This window comes from Megalobrama amblycephala, linkage group LG10 (genome assembly GCF_018812025.1).
Source record: "Megalobrama amblycephala isolate DHTTF-2021 linkage group LG10, ASM1881202v1, whole genome shotgun sequence".
Lineage (NCBI taxonomy): Eukaryota > Metazoa > Chordata > Actinopteri > Cypriniformes > Xenocyprididae > Megalobrama > Megalobrama amblycephala.
The window spans coordinates 36,662,624-36,682,235 of record NC_063053.1 but is presented as its reverse complement, the minus strand read 5'-3'; the positions used below and the strand labels follow the sequence as shown (position 1 = coordinate 36,682,235).

The window sequence follows — 19,612 nt, the reverse complement described above, 5'->3', positions numbered from 1 at the left end:
AAAGTAGTGCATCCTTTCCCATATTTTTTACTTATCTTCCTCTATGAATTTGCCGCCCTAAACACGTCTTTGTACTCTTTCAAACATGAATTGTACAAATGTGGGTATTTCTAATCTCTTCGCACAAACGCTGGTCAAGTTCGCCATCCATTGTCGTGTTTTTCTGTTTTTTCAAGCGTGTTGTTTTTAAACCGCTCTTCTTCGATGGCTGAACACTGTGCTCAATACTGTGCGTATTGCCACCTAGTGGACTCTTCTATACTGCTTGCGCATGCGCTGTTGCACACGGACTGTCCGCGCGGTCTTGAAATTTGGGCTGCACGCGGCCAGGGTGTGCGGCCGGCCGTGAGCCCTCCGCATAACGAGGGTACTTTTTTGATGTAAGATCATAGTAGTTAAAGACATATAAAGTGAGACCAAAAACGGTAAAGTATTAAGCAAGGTAAATCCTATTTTGGGGTTGATGGTCTGTGTGGGAAAGCGTGGAACAGCACCTGGATTTTGGGAAAGGTTGCAAGTATTGTAGGGAATAACTCCTGCAGCATCAGAGTGGCTTCCAGAAGGTGAACGTCAGCGTGGCTCAACTGGTTTCCCACCAGGAAATGAGAGTTTGCAAGACCTTAAAAGAGTCATATCAGAAATTGCATGATTTCATTTATCCAATATGGAGAATCATGCTTCATAATGGGAGGAATGAAAAGTCAGCGCTATCAGTACCTTTTCATACACAGGAAGGAAGCGCTCTTTTGCCTTTTGCTCTATATTAGTGAGCTGTTTCTGCTTGTCTTCAGGTGGCGCCATAGCTAACCCCATGATAAGATCCATTAGATCGAGGGTACTCTCTGCATACATGTCAATCCTTCAGGACAAAATACAGTGATAATTAATTAGGTGTGGTGGAAACACAAGGCTACTTGTTCACTGGAATCGTATTTAAAATAAGTGATTACTGGAGTCTAGTTTCACAACAGTTACTGAAGAAATTCATCAAAAGTTTGTTCTTACAAAGCCCGTTCTTTAAGATCTTAGGTTGTACTTTCCAGCGATGTAATTCAAGATAGCCTTTGTCTGCACAATCTGCATCCGATCTATTTCAACCAAATCTGCAATAAACATAGGAATCACATTAATATATAGATTCAGAAAACAAGAAGAGATGACTGATGATGTATTTACTGAATAGTCAACATACCATTCAGCAGTTTATTCAATCAAATGCTCCTTTTTGGTCATAAACACCTCCTCAAACTGTGAACAAAACAGCAAAATAAAGTCAATGCGAAAAAACGTGTTGATCACATTACAATGCACACATTCAATTTCTTAAAGTTTTGTGCTTGTCATATCAATATACAAAAATTTTTTTTTACACATTCTCAGGAAAAGTTACATGTATGTGAAGAGTAAATTCCTTCTCACTTTTGTTCTTTTTCTTTTTTGTGTAGATTCGGAAAACTTTTCTAGACTTTATGCAACAAACCTCGACTCCAGCTGCAGCCAAAAGCCATTGGATCGACTCCATTTTCCCTCTTCCAATGAAGTAATGCAACACAACTTTCCCAGACATTTTCACTAAATAAAGTGACACTTCAAAACTCTTTGTTATGCAACAGTGTGTGCACTGTGTAGTGTGTTTTGTATTGACTATTCAGGGTGTTTTGTACTTCGTGGGTGGTGCTAAATGGGCATCAGGACAAAAGGCACAAACTTTCACCTACCGTCCTGCTAACACACTCATCTACACAAATAATCTTGTGAATACAAATGCTGATATCAATAATCCCACTCGAGTTATTGAGTAAATATATTATTACACCGTTTCCTGGAACAGTTTTCTACAGCTTAAGCTTTTCAGACAAGCGTCTGCTGATCGAATGAATGAAAAATAAAGTAAAAATCTTGAGCACCGAAAAACGTTCATTTGTGCATGTATAGACTAATTTAGATTTTAAAAAATGCTACGTCATCCTAGTTTATGACATTAAACAGTACTATCGCAAGCCAGTTTTCTAACTTATAACTCTGACTCGTAAAAATACAGCTGTAACTATCGAAAATATTTGTACACTGCAAAAAATGCTTTTCTTATTTAATATTTTTGTCTTGTTTCCAGTTTAAATATCTAACAATTCTTAAATCCAGATTACTAGATAAGTAAAATGACAGATATTTTTTCTTGTTTTCTGGAAGAAAAAAAATCAAAATGAAGTAAGTTTTTGATTAAAATGAGCAAAATTATCTGCCAATGGGGAAAGAAAAATAATCTTGTTTCTGTTTGAAATCTTGTTTCTTGTTGCACTTGCAGATGTTCTTCTACTGGTTCTGGAGTATTGGAGTATAATCCACTGCAATCCTCCGCTGAACCAGGCACTGCTGGGACCATGGGACTGGCGATGACAGGCGGTGATGAAGAGGTGAATGGTGTGGCAATGGGCATGACGGCTGGCAATGTGAGCATACGGTGGAGGGAGTCCACAATCTCCTGGAACAGATCTGTGTTTGTTGTGCTCATCTTTACTCGCAGATGTTATGATCTAGTCCTCTGTAATGGAACTAGACTTGAGAGAGAGAAGCAGATGGCAATTTAACCATTTTTGAGCGATATGCAGGGGGAAAGCACAACAGATGAGTATCAGATGCATATGCAAATGAGATATAACGGTAAACTGAGAATTTGTGTCTTTCAGGTGGATTCCAGGTTGTAGAACAAACAATGAAAAAACATGGAGAAACATGGGTTTTGTGGTCAGATGAAACTAAAAAAAGAGCTTCTTGGCAGCAAACCCACCAGATGGGTTTGGTGCACACAGGGATAAAAAGTACACCATACTGCTGGATCTTTGAAATTATGGGCCTATTTTTCTGCCAGAGGTCCTGGACATCATGTTCAGATACATGGCATCATGGATTCTATCAGATAAAAAAAAAAAAAAAAAAAAAAAATCAAAACCTGACCGTCTCTGCTAGAAATCTTATAATGGGGCATGGTTGGATCTTCCATCAGGACAATGATCCAAAGCAAACATCAAAATCAACACAAAAATGGGTCACTGAGCATAAAATTAATCTTCTGCCATTACCAACCCAGTCCCTGACCTGAACCCTAAAGAAAACGTCTCGGGTTACGAGTGTAAACCCTGTTCCCTGAGTAAGGGAACGAGACGCTACGTCGAATGACGTGATGGGAACCCTTTGTATTTTGTGTTCGTGAAGCACCTCTGTATCCAACCAATGAGAAAGACGTGACGTCAGAGGCGGGTGACGTCACGGATAAGGAAGCTATAAAGCATACCCAGAACAAAGCACGCTAGCTTCTGTAATATGTCTGAAGCAAGCGCCCCAGGTATGTAGGAGGTACGGCAACGTGACGTAGCGTCTCGTTCCCTTACTCAGGGAACAGGGGTTACACTCGTAACCCGAGACGTTCCCTTTCGTGGGAACTATCGACGCTACGTCGAATGACGTGATGGGAACGCTATCCCAACTACGCCGTGTCTCCGAGTGCCTGGCTGTTATCTTGTAGAACTCTGGCACCCGGAGTAACATTCAGGTTGAGATTATAAAATCTAATGAAGGTGTGCTGGGATGACCATCCAGCCGCACCGCATATGTCGTCCAGAGAGACTCCTGACAAGAGAGCTTTAGATGCAGCCATACCTCTCGTGGAATGAGCGCGCACTATTAAGGGACATGGGCGTCCCACAGTCTCATATGCTAGTGAGATGGCCTCAACCACCCACTTACTCATCCTCTGCTTGGATGCTGGGCCCCCTCTTTTGGGGGACCCATAACACACAAACAATTGGTCTGTTTTCCTCCACAGGGCAGCTCTGTGGACGTAAGCATCCAGTGCCCTCACAGGGCAAAGCAGATTTTTCTTTTCCTGATCTGGATTTGTGAATGGAGGCGGGCAGAACGCCTCAAGTATGATGGGACCTGGGACCCTCGATGGCACCTTTGGAACATAGCCCTGTCTAGTGTGTAGGAAGGCCTTAATCATACCAGGTGCGAATTCTAGACATGATGGAGCGACTGACAGCGCTTGTAGATCGCCGATCCTTTTTAGGGAAGAAACGGCCAGTAGAAAGATGGTTTAATGTCAGGAATTTATCTGACACTTCTTCTATTGGCTCAAAGGGAGCCTCGGCTAACCCTTGAAGCACAATAGTCAGATCCCAGGTCGGGGTTTTTGTGCGCACCGCAGGTCTCAACCTGAGTGCACCATGGAGGAAGCGTATAACTAGGGGGTCTCGGCCCACCGAAGAGCCCCCTACAGGATTATGATAAGCCGAAATGGCCGCAATATAAACCTTCAGTGTTGAAGGGGTTAAACCTTCTGAAAAATTTTCTTGAAGGAACTGTAGCACATAGCTGATAGGAGACTGGACAGGGTCCAAATTACGTTGTCCACACCATGTAGTGAACAGTTTCCATTTATATGAATACAGCTTCCTCATAGAGGGAGCTCTGGAGTGAAGGATGGTCTCCACAACCTCGGTTGGGAGACCAGATTCTATGAGCCTTGCCCCCTCAGAGGCCAGGCCCACAGTTTCCACATTTCTGGGCGGAGATGGAGAATCGTGCCACCCGCTTGAGACAGGAGATCCTGCCTGAGGGGAAGCTCCAAAGGAGAGCCGTGAAGTAGTGACATTATGTCCGAAAACCATATTCTGGTCGGCCAGTAAGGGGCCACCAATATTAGGTCGACCTTCTCCTGGTGAACCTTCTCCAGAACTCCCGGGAGCATTGAGACTGGGGGGAACGCATGAACGTCTGTAGCATGGCATCCAGCCCTAGAGGTGCTGGGTGCTGAAGTGAGTACCACAGAGGGCACTGAGCTGACTCCTCTGTGGCGAATAGATCGACTTGAGCTCGACCGAAAGTTTTCCATATCAACTCCACCACCTCGGTGTGGAGTTTCCATTCCCCCGGTCTCGCGCCCTGCCTCGACAGGGCGTCCGCTCCCACATTCAACTGCCCGGGAATGTAAGCTGCTCTCAGCGAGAGGAGCTTTCCCTGGGACCAGAGGAGTATGCGACTGGCCAATTTTGATAATAGGCGAGACCGCAAGCCCCCCCTGAAGGTTGATGTACGAGACCACCGCAGTGTTGTCCGTACGGACCAACACATGGTGATCTCTCAGGTCTGGGAGGAAGTTTTTCAGTGCAAGAAACACCGCCATCATCTCCAGCCGATTTATGTGCCAGGAGAGCTGATGGTCCTCCCAAAGACCCTGAGCCGAGCGACCACTCATGATCGCCCCCCAGCCCGTGAGAGAAGCATCTGTCGTAAGCATTACGCGACGACGAGAAGTCCCCAACATGGGTCCCTGGGAAAGGAACCAAGGCTTCTTCCACATGACCAGAGCACGAAGGCATCGCCGCGTGACTTTGATCATGCAAAAAGGATTTCCCCTCGGGGAAAACCCCTTGGTCCTGAGCCACCACTGTAAGGGTCTCATGTGCAGGAGGCCAAAAGTAATGACGTTGGACGCAGCTGCCATCAGACCCAACAGTCTCTGAAACTGTTTTACAGTGAGTGACTGGTCTAATTTCACCCCTTTCACGGCCCCGAGAATGGAACTCACACGAGCAGGGGACAACTGCGCCTGCATCGTGGTGGAATCCCAGATTACACCGAAGTAGTTTGCAACCGGACCAGCACACTCTTTTTGGCATTGAGCCTCAGCCCAAGCCTCTTCATGTGCGACAGAACAACATCTCGATGTTGAACTGCCAATTGTTCTGTTTGAGCTAGTATCAACCAATCGTCGATATAGTTCAGCACGCGGATGCCCTGGAGTCTCAGCGGAGCCAGCGCTGCATCCACGCACTTCGTGAACGTGCGGGGTGAGAGGGATAGGCCGAAAGGAAGAACCCTGTATTGGTAAGCCCCGAAAGCAAACCTGAGGAACTTCCTGTGAGAAGGATGGATGGATACATGAAAGTATGCGTCTTTCAGATCTATTGCTACAAACCAGTCCTCGGACCTGATCTGAGGGATGATCTGTCTGAGTGTAAGCATTTTGAACTTCAACTTCCTTACAGATCGATTTAACACACGTAAATCTATGATCGGACGCAACCCTCCATCCTTCTTTGGAACAATGAAGTAGCAGCTGTAAAAGCCCGACATTTTGCTGGGAGGGGAAACCCTTTCTATAGCCCCTTTTTGCAAAAGCGTCGTAACCTCCTGTTCCATCACCAGAGACTGCTCTGGGGGTACCACTGTGGGAAGCACCCCATTGAACTTGGGCGGTGGAGAACCGAACTGAATTCTGTAACCTTGTTCTATCATGAGCAGCACCCACTTCGAAATGTTCGGGAGACTTTTCCATTCTTCCAAATATTCTACTAAGGGAACCAGTCTCTCGAGATTGGTCTCTGGTGTTTTTTGAGCACTTGGCTCGTCTATCTGACGCGGCGCACCGGCAGACAAACGAATCACGTGCTGACCGACCCTCCTCGGAGGATCGGCGGAGACCGCTGTGCCCTGACGCACGCTGGGTGGCAGGGTTGACAGGACGGTCCCCTGAGGGCACCGATATCTGAATCCCCCCGTAGGGGGCTGCCCTCACGAGATCCTGCACTATAGATGTCAGGACCTCTTCTTTGAAGCCTTCCGGGAGATAATGACGTCCTCAGATCCGTCCTACCTCCGGAAGGCTTCGCCTGTGTCACCCGCCCCGGTCCCCCAGATCTTTGTGGGGGAGCACGGGAGGCAACACTGGCTTTCTGTTGCACCCTGTGTGCTGAGGAGCTGACTGTCGGCCGAGGCTGCTGGGGGATGAGAGCGGCGGGGAATGATCTTAGAGAATGCCGCTGTCTGCTTTCGTGTCTCCTGAAACCTGTCAACGACAGTTGACACTGCGCCAAATAAGCCTTGCCCACCAAGCTGGAAGTTGTCTTTAGGAGCTTGGTGGGCAGCGTCGGGGTCTTAAGGGATGATGTAGACTCGGGTGAGAGATGGCTCGCAAGCGTCTCTTCGACCCGAGGCATCGCCCCATAGCCGTGACGTTTCAGCCCAACTATATTGCTATATAGTGATGTCTGCGGGCTGTACAGTCTGTATTGTACTGGTCTCTTCCACGACCTCGACACCTCAGTGTGGAGGTCGGGAAAAAACGGCAGACCCCGACGCTGAGGCAGTGACCGCGCGGGAAGAAACCTCTCATCAAGCTTGCTCTTAGGTTTATTTTCAGCTTTCTCTGCGGGCCAGTCAATATTTAACTTTTCTACTGCCCTGGTCACTACCTCTAATAGCTCCTCATATGCAGGGGATGAGGATGGCGGTTCCTCATCGACGCTCTCCACATCAACCTCCTCGGAGGAAGATATGTTGAGCATCGGTGCCTCCCTTCGGGGGGAAGAAACCGCTACGCGTGCTTCCGCCACCAAAGGAGAGACACTGGGTCTAGCAGGTAAGGGAAGCGATAGGGCAGCGCCCGTCTCTTCCCCCTCTGCTAGATCCATCTGTGAACCCCACGAGTGCAGCCTTCGCTGTGCCTAGGCAGCAGCGGGACCAGACCCGCGGGGAACACCCTCCTCAAAGAGCGCCCGGCGAGATCGCAGCACTCTGAGGGTGAGCCAATCGCAGTGTACACAGACAGCTCCCTCGAGAGCCGCCTGTGCATGCTCAACCCCCAGGCATTTCACGCACATTTCGTGTGTATCTCCTGTCACAATGAAACGTGGGCAGGGAGGAGTACACTTCTTAAATTGCTGCTTTTCCGCCATTTTGTGAATATATGTGTGTCTTATCGTGTTTGGGAACTCTTGTCCTCGGACGAAGAGACCACAGTGTGTGTATAGACAATACAACAGTAAATAAGACAGACAAGATACAGATAGCGCTTGCTGAAGACAACAGAAGCTAGCGTGCTTTGTTCTGGGTATGCTTTATAGCTTCCTGATCCGTGACGTCACGTCTTTCTCATTGGTTGGATACAGAGGTGCTTCACGAACACAAAATACAGAGGGTTCCCATCACGTCATTCGACGTAGCGTCGATAGTTCCCACGAAAGGGAACACATTGGTGCCGAAACCCGGGAGGAAGGAGGGACATGCTGTCGAAGAGCCCTCGCTACTGAGGGGGATCGCGGTGCTGCGGAGTTCGGGCAGCGCGGGAGTGTGTGTAGACCGCGAGAGGCTGCCCGAGGCGGTGGTGCTGGAGCCTTGTGAAAGGTGGGACGGAGACCCGGATGCTGTGCTCCTGCGGAGGAGTCGCCGCCGTCTGCCGTGGGCCGGAGCCTGCTGCCGTCTGCCATGAAGGGGAGGAGTACATTAAAGTTACGTTGAATGTTCGCCGGTTCCCGCCTCCTTCTTCCCACATTTACGAACTTCGTTACAGTGCCATTAATTGTGGCCAACATGTATTAGGGTGTACTCACACTAGGCACAGTTGCCTTGAACCGATCCCGAGCGCGATCCCGAAACTCGAACACACTCGAATTAATTACATGAATCAATAGTATTAGTACTATCAGTGTACTATCAGATTAGTAATAAAGACATTTGCCGTCGTAATGACGACAGTTGCGCACACAAAAGTAGTAGCCGTTCCGTGCTCAGGCACGGTTTGCGCTCACACTACATGCAAGCCGTGCTCGAGCCCAACCGAACCATGCTCTGGCCCACCTCTTCCAAGTGGGCCAGGGCCGGCTAAACGAATCGAACCAGGGCACCAGAACGGAGCACTCAAAATTGTCAAACAAACCGGGCTTTGAGGTGTCAAACTTGCTCCTGCCTAGTGTGAGTACACCCTTAGTGAAAAACATTTACTTCATAAAGAAATTTCTGGCTGGCCAGCTGACTGCTAACATTTTTATGAATTTTAAAAATGCAATGTTGTGAGAACGTGAACATGAACGACACTTGGGACAGTTAACAGGCCAGCGCTGCATCGTCTCAAAAGTTTAAGCATTGCCAATTGAAATATTCAAGCACAAGAAGATGCGAAAGGGAACTTAATTCGTTAATCACTGTGTGGGAAGTTTTCTGTGCGCAAACATCTGAAGCATGCGCCCAGAAATCCATGTCTCAGACAGCACGCAAATACTGAATTGAGCTCTTTCACGTCTTCTTGCACTTAAAAAAATGCTCGTATTGTTGAGTATCTTCATAAACATATTCAGTTATGTCTTAAGTGAACATAAACAGCTGAGAAAGAAAACATATGTGTATATTGGATCCGTGCATTAGTTCTTAAAGCAGGGTATCTGCAGATATGAACAAGTTAAATTTAAGACTTTTTAAGACCTTTTTAATACCACCTTACATGAAATTTAAGACCAAACATGCGATGGAAACGCGCGTGCGCGCACGCACGCACACACACACACACACACACACATATATATATATATATATATATATATACACACGTGTATATTAAATAATTATTGTACATTAATACATATATATTAAATGTATTAATAGAATTGTTATTATTAAAGTACCTGCGAAATGTTTGGAAACAATTATTGATGTTAAAATAAGTCCCTTCTGCTCATCAGGGCTGCATTTATTTGATCAAAATACAGTAAAAACAGCAACATTGTGAAATATTCTTACAAATAAAAAACGTTTTCTATATTTTATAAAAAATATTTTATAAAATGTAATTTATTCCTGTGATCATTTTCAACATCATTTCTCCAGTCTTCAGTGTCACATGATCCTTCAGAAATTATTACAATTTGATTTGATGCTCAAGAAACATTTCTGATTATCAATGTTGAAAACAGTTGTGCTGCTTCATATTTTTGTGGAAATGGTGATATTTGTTTGAAAAATAGGAAGTTCAATGAACAGCATTTATTTGAAATTATATTACATGTATTTATCAAATATATTATTTATTAAAGTATTTATTAAATAGAAATATTCTGTAACATTTTAAATGTCTTCGCTCTTCACTCACTTTATCACTTTAAAGTATGATGAAATAAAGTATTAATTTTTCTATTTTTTAAATCTTACCACAAATGTTTAAATTGGATTTCCACAACAATTTTAAGCAGCAAAAACTGCATTTTAACCTTAATAATATAAATAGTGAATGTTTCTTGAGCAGCAAATCAGCATTTCTGAAGAATCATGTGACACTGAAACTTCTCTTAAACAACAACAGAATTATAAACGATTTTAATGACTAATATTGCATTCCCAAATGCAAATTTAAACGTCACAAACAAAGTAGCATTTACAGTGAATCGAAAATGAAAACACCACTGCTACAGCAAACATGCAGCACCTTCAGACTATTATTTATATAATTACATCACAGCCGTTGCAAATTATAGGCCTATATTAAATTCCCACCACCATTCATAAAAAGTTACCGAACACATTTCAGCGCTGATTCTACTCGCATTTGACACGTTGACCCATTTGAACTCTTTTAGGAACCGTTCATATGTCGCGTCTAAAAACGCATGGAAAACGCGTCGGCGCCGCTTTCTCCTTTCCAAAGCGCTCGGGCGCTGCGGTAGCGTCTTCCGTTACTAAGCAACCATGAGCTGCGCTCTCCAGCTCTGGCCCATTCCGTCGGGGACGTATTAGAAAACATAAAACATACTGTACATAAAACATTTTTGCGGTAATGCAACGAAAAATATTTAAGACCTATCCAATCTGAATTTAAGACATTTTAAGACTTTTTAAGGCCTTTTATTAGGAAAAATATATTTAAGACTTTTTAAGACTTTTTAAGGACCCGCGGATACCCTGTAAAGTGACAGCAGCCTAAAAAACCTGCTGCCATCTGTGTCCTTAATATTAATCAAACAACAAAAGACAAATAAAAATCATTCACTTATTTTGATTGAATAACTTTGTAACTTTAATAAGGATTAAACTGTTTAATTTATACAGTGAAGACTGTGCAGTGTTATTTTACATTTGATTACTTTATTAGTAGCAGTTTCATGGCTGGTAAATTTTAAATGGTAAAGTCATCGGCCATTGGCAGGTGTGGCAAAAAGTTAGTTTTAAGTTCTGATTTTGACCATGACTCTATGTTAAATCAGATTGACAGGTGCAGATGTGGCATGATGATGATAATCTGTCTGAGAGTTTATTCTGATGGTCAATCTGACTGTGTTCTTATTTCAGAACCTCATGATGGTTCTGAGATGTTTGATTTTGAGAGATCATGGACAGACAAACACTTCCTGACAACATGTACTGAACAGCTGCAATCTTCATATCACAATATTGTCACTTTATTCAAACTGCATCTTGTACGTTCCAAATAAATCTGCCAATTTTAGTTTTAATAAGGACACTTGTAAATTAATTAGTGATTAACATAATTGAAATGTTTTGAAGAATTGGTTTTCCATGGTCCTTCTACTTAAAGAGGTGGCTCAACACTTCCTTCAAGGTTTTTATCAAATTCTCATCAGTCGGAGGTTTTCTTGCACTGCCGGGCTGCAGGAACTTGCTGATTCTTGGTAAGGCCTTCATTCTTTCCTGAAACGCCTGTGAAAAAATTCATAATCATGATGCTCAAATAGAGACTGTCACAGGAATTATCGGTTTGATTCATGGACCGAATTGCTCAGACAACACACAGCTTCACTAAACTGAACCAGATTACTCTCTCACTCCCTACTGTATATCCGACAATCAGAACTGTGTTTTTATTTGTATTGAATATGAGTTTGAATGTTTAATGAAACTTAATATCACTCTATTCTGACTGTTTGTTTGTACACCAATGTTTAAAGAGTTTTTGTAATAAATTGTAATAGCCTACTAAAAGGGGTTCAAGTGCGTAGCAGAGGAATTACTGAAAGTAGCCCTCTTCCTGCATGATTTGCGTCCAACTTCGCAAGATCGGGTGTGCACATGGGTCACATGATTCTAAAGAAGTGTGAAACTTTATGGACATCGGGCCATTGGTGGCGCTGATTTAAAGGTGAAAAAAACCACAAAATTTCCATGATAAATTTATTATTTTTCTTCTGCCTTAAAACTGGTTGTGCAGACCAAACCGTAAGGCCTAGAGACTTGAAACTTTTTTGCCCAATCTGAACCAAGCCTGTGTAGAAATGTTCTCAATCTTTGGTCACAGTAAAAAAAACTGTGCCGATTGGACACTTGGTGGTACTATAACACTATAACTATGTGACCGTTAGTCCGATTGATGTGAAAATTGGCATGCAGTGTCTTGATCCAAGGAGCCATTACTGTCTCTGAGGACATTGGCGTATCTCGAAAAATATGGCCACCATTGGCCAAAGAATCTTGAGCACCAATTAGACAAGGTTAACGGAGGCCGATCGGAAAACAAAACTCGTTGGGCATGTTCGGCACATGGGCCCAGAGGTCTGTAAGAATTTTGAAAGAAATCATCTACTAGATGGCGCCATGTGGTGTTTCACACTTCCACACAATATGCATATCATTTGATAGATCTCCTCATACTGAACAACTGCTGTCAATCAAATAGTTCATTAAATATTCATGATTATGTCCAATACCTACTTTTACAAACTAGTCCTAGGTTTTTCACCCAGTCAAAACCCAGTGCAGAAATACAGAAATGTTCTCTGGACTCTGAATATCAATAATTATTAAAAAAAAAAAAAAAAAAAAAAAAAAAAAGGTGAAATTTTGATTCTCAGTCGCTAATGGGCATCAAAACGTTCAAAATGGGAAGGGACACTTTTACTAAAAAGGCTATAACTCTTGAATGGAATGAGATATTTTCACCAAACTTGGTATACATGTGTATGGGCTCAATCTTTGCACCGATTGAGCACTTGGTGAAGTTTGAGCACCTATTAGACAAGGTTAACAGAGGCCGATCGGAACAAAAAGTTTCGGAACAAGAAGTTTCGAGCCAGTGCCACCTAGTAGTAAAATAAAATTTTCAAATGCTTATAACTTTTGGTGTGGTCGACTTATTTTCACAGGAGTCATGTCCTTAGACACTTGAATACTTGCTGAGTCCAACGATACCAAACATGCTAGGTTTCAGTTTATGGTTTGTGCAACTGTGATTTAGCGCTTAAAAAAATGTTTGCGAATATCTTTGAAACCGTTAGTTTGATCAAGACAATACCAACGTAGGAAATACGGAACCATAGCTCGTTAACAATGTCATTGCCTAAATGTCAAAATTTTGATAGGAAGTGGCAAAAAAATCCAATCAAAGTCGCTCATGGGTAATTTTTTATGCTCTCATATATATAAGTCTCTATAAATTCAAAACAGAATGAGATATTTTCACTAAATTTGACACACATATGTATGGACACACTCTGAGGACACCCCAAAACACTGGTGGAGATTGGGCAATAGGTGGTGCTATAACTGTCAAAAAACCTTTAAAAAAAACATTTTTCCTTAGTAAATTGCCTGTATTGGCTGTAAATTGTCTTTTCCAACTATGATCTAAGTGCTTACATGCTTGCTAAATAAAATATAATACCTTTTTTACGTGCTTAAAAGCCTTAAAGTGCTTGAACCCCGATAATGGACTATATGCACGGAACGTTAGTAGTGTAATAGTTTATAATCAGAATATAGTCACTTAAATAGTCAGGCATAGCATTAATTTACGTATTCAAACGTAAGACAGCATAAAAAATAAATAAATAAAGACGTACCTCAGTGTTCCTTCTCAGCTAAATTCAATTCGAGAATCAGTTTTCACACTTTTATGTGGGAAAAAAAGCTTCCAAAATAAAATATTTATTGTGCACTTTAGTTATATTAATTGAATAAAATGTGTGTTTTCACAAGTGTGCTGAAATCATTGATCTTGTGCTGCACTGACTGACAGCTGCTGTGATCGCTTTCTGTGTCATTCATTCACAAGAAAAGTTATTGTTTTTCATGAGATTTTTTGAGTACTTCATACTTCACATTGACAAAATGTATTTTTAAATCTAGTTATTTTATAATGTTTAATATTTAGTCAAAAAGGAAGTGAAAAAAGATTAACAATTAACGAATAAATGCTATTTTGCTGCCACCTGCTGGTTAAAGTGGTAATTATTGTCTTTTTATTTTTAAATAAGTGTTTTCTATCAAATGTCGAATTTCCTACATTTTTAAATGTTTGGTTTTACAATGGGGACAATCTCAGAAGTATGAACAAGTAATGTTTGTGGTCATCGCATTAAAAATAACAATTGAAGAAAATGCGTGCATGTGTCTAATTACAGACAGCGTTTTTAAACGGTCCCAATAGCTTCGTCTTTATTGCAATCAATAAAACTGGTTTATTGGCAAATTAGGAAAATGTGATAACTGCATTAAAATATGAATACAACATTAAAATTCAACCATTGATGGTTTTGTGTCGATGTACAGCGACTACAGAATGAACAGCTAACAGTTCACCGGAAATGCCCGAGCTGGCTTAACCACAACCAGGAGTAACCGTGCATGTAGCCTATTGCTGCTCACAGCTATATTTACAGCTGTAAGTAATTTCTGTGATTACATCAATAATGACACTGTTGACCTCTTAAGTGTGACCAAAAACTGTAAAGTATTAAGCAAGTTAAGTCCAGTTTTGGGGTTGATGGTCTGTGTGGGAAAATGTGGAACAGCACCTGGATTTTGGGAAAGGTTGACAGTATTGTAGGGAATAACTCCTGCAGCATCAGAGTGGTCTCCAGAAGGTGAACGTCAGCGCGGCTCAACTGGTTTCCCACCAGGAAATCAGAGTTTGCAAGACCCTAAAAAGAGTCATACCAGAAATTGCATGATTTCATTTATCCAATGTGGAGAATCATGCTTCATAATGGGAGGAATGAAAAGTCAGAGCTATCAGTACCTTTTCAAACACAGGCATGAAGCGCTCTTTTGCCTTTTGCTCTATATTACTGAGCTGTTTCTGCTTGTCTTCAGGTGGCGCAATAGCCAACAGCAAGATAAGTTCCATTAGATCGATCATACCCTCTGAATACATGTCAATCCTTCAGGACAAAATACAGTGATAATTAATTAGGTGTGGTGGAAAAACAAGGCTACTTGGAATCTTATTTAAAATAACTGATTACTGGAGTCTAGTTTCATAGGTTACAAAAGAAATTCATTAAAAGTTGATACTTACAAAGCCCGTTCTTTCAGGTCTTTTCCATAGAGGTTGTATTTTCCAGCGATGTAATTCAAGATAGCCTTTGTCTGGACAAGCTGCATCCCATCTATTTCAACCAAAGGCAGCTGCTGAAACATCAGGGCTCCATCTGCAATAAACACAGGGATTACATTAATATATAGGTTCAGAAAACAAGAAGAGAGGATTGATGATGAATTTACTGAATAGTCAACATACCATTCAGCAGTTTATCATAATGCTCCCTTTTGGTCAAAAACACCTCCTCAAACTGTGAACACAACACCAAAATAAAGTCAATGCGAAAAAAACGTGTTGATCTGGTTGATAGTTTGTCATATGCATACAAACATCCTTTTTTTTACACATCCTTCGGAAAATTTATTTTTTTTTTTTTTTTTTTTTTTTTTTTTGCATAGACATGATGTAAATCTTTTCTAGACATGCAACAAACCTCGACTCCAGCTGTGGCCAAAAGCCATCGGATCGACTCCATTTTCCCTCTTCCATTGAAGTAATGCAACACAACTTTCCCAGACATTTTCACTAAATAAAGTGACACTTCTAAACTCTTTGCTGTGCAGCAGACAGTGTGTGGTGTGTGAACTATGCAGGGGTTTTTATGTTGACTATTGCGTAATTCGTGGGTGGTGTTAAATGGGCATGATCGAGACAAAGGGCACAAACTTTCACCCACCGCGGGAAAACGCACATTTACACAAATGCTGATATCAATAACCTCCTTTTGAGGTATAAGTAACACATAATTACACCATTTCCTGGATCAGTTTTCTACAGCTCAAGCTTTCAAGACAATTCTGCTGATCGAATGAATGAAAAATAACGTAAAAATGCTCTATCACTTATGGTAAAGCATTAATTTGTGCACATACAAATTAATTTAGATTTTAAAATGCTACATCATGCTAGTTAATGACATTAAGCAGCACTATCCAAGCCGTTTTATGCCCCAGGCACTGCTCATATGACTACCTTAGTGAAGTTCCACTCATTACATAATTTTCACATGTTGACCACATGATGGCGCCATGACACAATGAGAGCATTGTTTTTTTGTGTGTGTGTGTGTGTGTGTGTGTGTGTGTGTGTGTGTGTGTGTGTGTCTGAAATATGGCAAAAACAGAATAAAAACAATAAGTTCATGTTTGAGTCATGCTCTTAATGACAACTATGACTCTTAACTATGTTTTATTTCCTTTTTCCATGTTGTGAATAATAAATGTGTAACATTTTAATTTGCTTGTTACACAATGGAGCCTAACTTATTGTAATAATTATTTGATGTAACCTATTTTTCCACTCAGAATTATTTCTTGGCATCCTCACATACTAAACTGCATTTTTGAAATTGTTTGCATGCTGGAGGTACGCTATTACATAGTGTGCAGAGTGATGTAAAAGGGTTAGTTCACCCAAAAATGAAAATAATGTCATTTATTACTCACCCTCATGTCGTTCCACACCCGTAAGACCTTTGTTAATCTTCGGAACGCAAATTAAGATATTTTAGTTGAAATCCGATGGCTCAGTGAGGCCTGCATAGCATTAATGTACTAAAAACATATTTAAATCAGTTCATGTGAGTACAGTGGTTCAATAATAATATTATAAAGCCATGAGAATATTTTTGGTGTGCCAAAGAAACAAAATAACGACTTATATAGTGATGGCCAATTTCAAAACACTGCTTCAGGAAGCTTCGGAGCGTTACGAATCTTTTGTGTCGCATCATGATTCGCATGTCAAACCGCCAAACTGCAAATCAGTGATTGATGGTATATAATAAATAATAATTTGTAGACATTTTAGCAATCTAAAAATGTTTGAAGGATTTTTTTACACGGCGCCCCTGCTTTCGCCAGATGTCACCCCAGTTACTTGTGTAACCCTGGTTCCCTGAATAAGGGAAAGAGACGCTACGTCATATGACCTTATTGGAACCCTCTGCGTGATTGCGTCGTGAAGCACTCTTGTATCTAACCAATAATGTGACGAGACGTCAGAGGCAAGTGACGTCACGGACCAGGAAACTATAAAGCATACCCAGAACAAAGAACACTAGCTTCTGGATTATGGCCGAAGCAAGACGCTCACAGGTATGCTGGGGGTACGGCAACGTGACGTAGCATCTCGTTCCCTTATTCAGGGAACCAGGGTTACGCAAGTAACCCGAGACGTTCCCTTTCATGGGAACTGTCGACGCTACGTCATATGACGTTATGGGAACGCTGCCCCAACTATGCCGTAGAACCAAGGACCTGTCTGTTATCTTGTAGACAGAACTGAGCAGTGTTAATTTCGTTAACGAAAACTATGACGAAAAATGTTCGTTGACGACCTTTTTTTCCATGACTAAAGGTGCGGTCACACTGCACTTTTCGTTTCATTGACTTCCATTCAAACGCATGCGAATGCGTCAGACCGGAAACGCAAGCTCGTGCGGAAAAATTTCGCATTTCGCTGCGTTCCAAAGTTCAAGTTTGGTGAACTCTGACCTGCGAATTCGCATCACGTGAAGACGTGCGACCAGTAGAAGATCGATTCGTCACAGCATGACCTCTTGGCTGAATGAAAAGAATTATATTTTTGCAGTAAAGTCGAGTAGGTTCTATATTTTTACATTTAAATGTATTACTTTAAGTTATGTGTTCATGTTTATAAAAAAGACGCTGTATACCGTGACGTCATATCACGACCGTTACAGCATCCGAAAAAATTTCGCACGTTCAAAGTCTAGTGTGACCGTGGCTTAAGACGAGACGATGAGAGACGACACCGATTTAATTTAACAATAACGTGTCTAAAACTACACGTGCAATATTGTTGACAAAAAAAGACGAGACTGAAATGTGACTAAAAGACTAAACACTTGACCAAAATCACTCTTTTGGAATCACTTTTTGTTTTTGTCGAATAAAAGAGACAAAACATTACAGACTGCCTTCACCAGCAGTCATGCTTAAGGTTGCCAGATTTCCAGAATTTAAACCCCTATCAGAGCTTTTCTGTTAAAAGAACACGTTTTACTTAATCTTTGTTATCTGGCAACCCCACACACGAGCCTTCTCTACACTGAAGCGCGGATGATCTGAAAACACAAGTAAGCTGGAGTTCAGCGCTCTTCATTTGAGATTTTCTACGTTAATTAAAGTGTCTATATTGCGCTGCTTGTTTACTGACTAAATCTGGGACCAAAGTGCAGGCTGATATCCAGCAGTGGCTCTCAAACTGACATACGCGAAAAGTGCCGTTCATTTTAATCTACTCCATCTTAAAATAACATGAAAACTGAACATGTATTTCTAGCAGGTAAAATGTCGTATATACACGACATTCAATCAAATTGCCTCATCTTTCACGGTCAAAACTGACTGCACCCACACAAGCCAGCATCGCACTACATATGTGCTGTTCTCGACAATATAACGTTACCTTTATGAAAGTGGGGATTTGGCACTTACTAGCATGAAGAACAAATATAGACATAGACTGAATGTAGATAATTCGAAGCATGCATACAGCATGCATGACGAACATCTTGTAATTATCATCTGAGGGTTATATTAGCTGTGTGAACTTTGTAAATGTGCTGTAATATAATCGAGAGCTCGTGTGGCAGGGAGCACGCGAATTTAAGGGCCGGCGCGCTGTAAAAATCAGTGCATAGTTAATGATGCCCCAAAATAGGCAGTTAAAAAAATTTATTTAAAAAAATCTATGGGGTATTTTGAGCTGAAACTTCACAGACACATTCAGGGGACACCTTAGACTTATATTTCATCTTGTGAAAAAGCATTCTTGGGCACCTTTAAATCCCTCAGGGGTTACGACACTAGAAAGTTTGAGAACCACTGAATGAGGATATGTACATTTGCACAAGTGCTACTGCTAATGAGTGCAATGTCAGTGCAGTCTCTTACCTTAATTCAAATTTTTCATAATCTTAAATGAATTGGTCTAAAGAGAAAAATTATGACTATTTTGTCTAAAGACTACATATAAAATAGCTATCAAAATTAATGTTGGTAACTGTAGTTTGACTAAAAGTACTGACTAAGACTTGACAAAAATTTGATGACTTTTCGTCGACTAAAACTACACTAAAATACGAAATGACTAAAATGACTAAAATGTGACTAAGACTAAGGAGCATTTTCTTCTTAAGCTAAAGACTAACACTAAATCAAAAATGTCTGCCTACGTCCAGGTTGTAAAACCTAATAAATGTGTGCTGGGATGACCATCCAGCTGAACCACATATGTCATTAATGTATACTCCTGACATTAAGGCCTTTGAAGCTGCCATACCCCTAGGAGAGTGGGCACGGACAGCTAATGGAGATGGCTGTCCGGCCGCCTCATAAGCAAGTGAGATAGCCTCGACTACCCACTTGCTCATTCTCTGCTTAGATGCTGGGCCTCCTTTCTTAGGAGACCCGTAACACACAAACAATTGATCTCTTTTCCCCCACAGGGCAGCTCTGTGGACATATGCATCTAAAGTCCTCACTG

The 19,612-nt window shown here is 41.7% G+C and overlaps 2 protein-coding genes and 1 pseudogene across 3 annotated transcripts in view; all 3 read right to left on the bottom strand.

The window, feature by feature from the left end:
• Window positions 1-580: 580 nt before the first annotated feature.
• LOC125276393 lies at window positions 581-1,569 on the bottom strand (annotated as a pseudogene).
• Window positions 1,570-1,575: 6 nt separating this feature from the next.
• LOC125277527 (glutathione S-transferase A2-like) overlaps window positions 1,576-19,612 on the bottom strand; it is an 88,199-nt gene continuing 70,162 nt past the window's right edge. The window contains exon 7 of one of the 2 annotated variants that reach the window (XR_007186914.1): window positions 1,576-2,558. The gene's annotated coding sequence lies outside the window, so the exon portion shown is untranslated. The remainder of the gene's footprint in view (window positions 2,559-19,612) is intronic. The other variant, XR_007186915.1, reaches the window with a different exon arrangement.
• Window positions 10,820-15,692, bottom strand: LOC125277528 (glutathione S-transferase A1-like). Its single transcript, XM_048205951.1, has 6 exons — window positions 15,534-15,692; window positions 15,299-15,350; window positions 15,077-15,209; window positions 14,798-14,939; window positions 14,574-14,699; window positions 10,820-11,484 (listed from the first exon to the last, which is right to left on the bottom strand). Exons 1-6 carry the CDS (start codon window positions 15,618-15,620, stop codon window positions 11,353-11,355), a joined length of 672 nt encoding a protein of 223 aa, XP_048061908.1. The 5' UTR covers window positions 15,621-15,692; the 3' UTR covers window positions 10,820-11,352.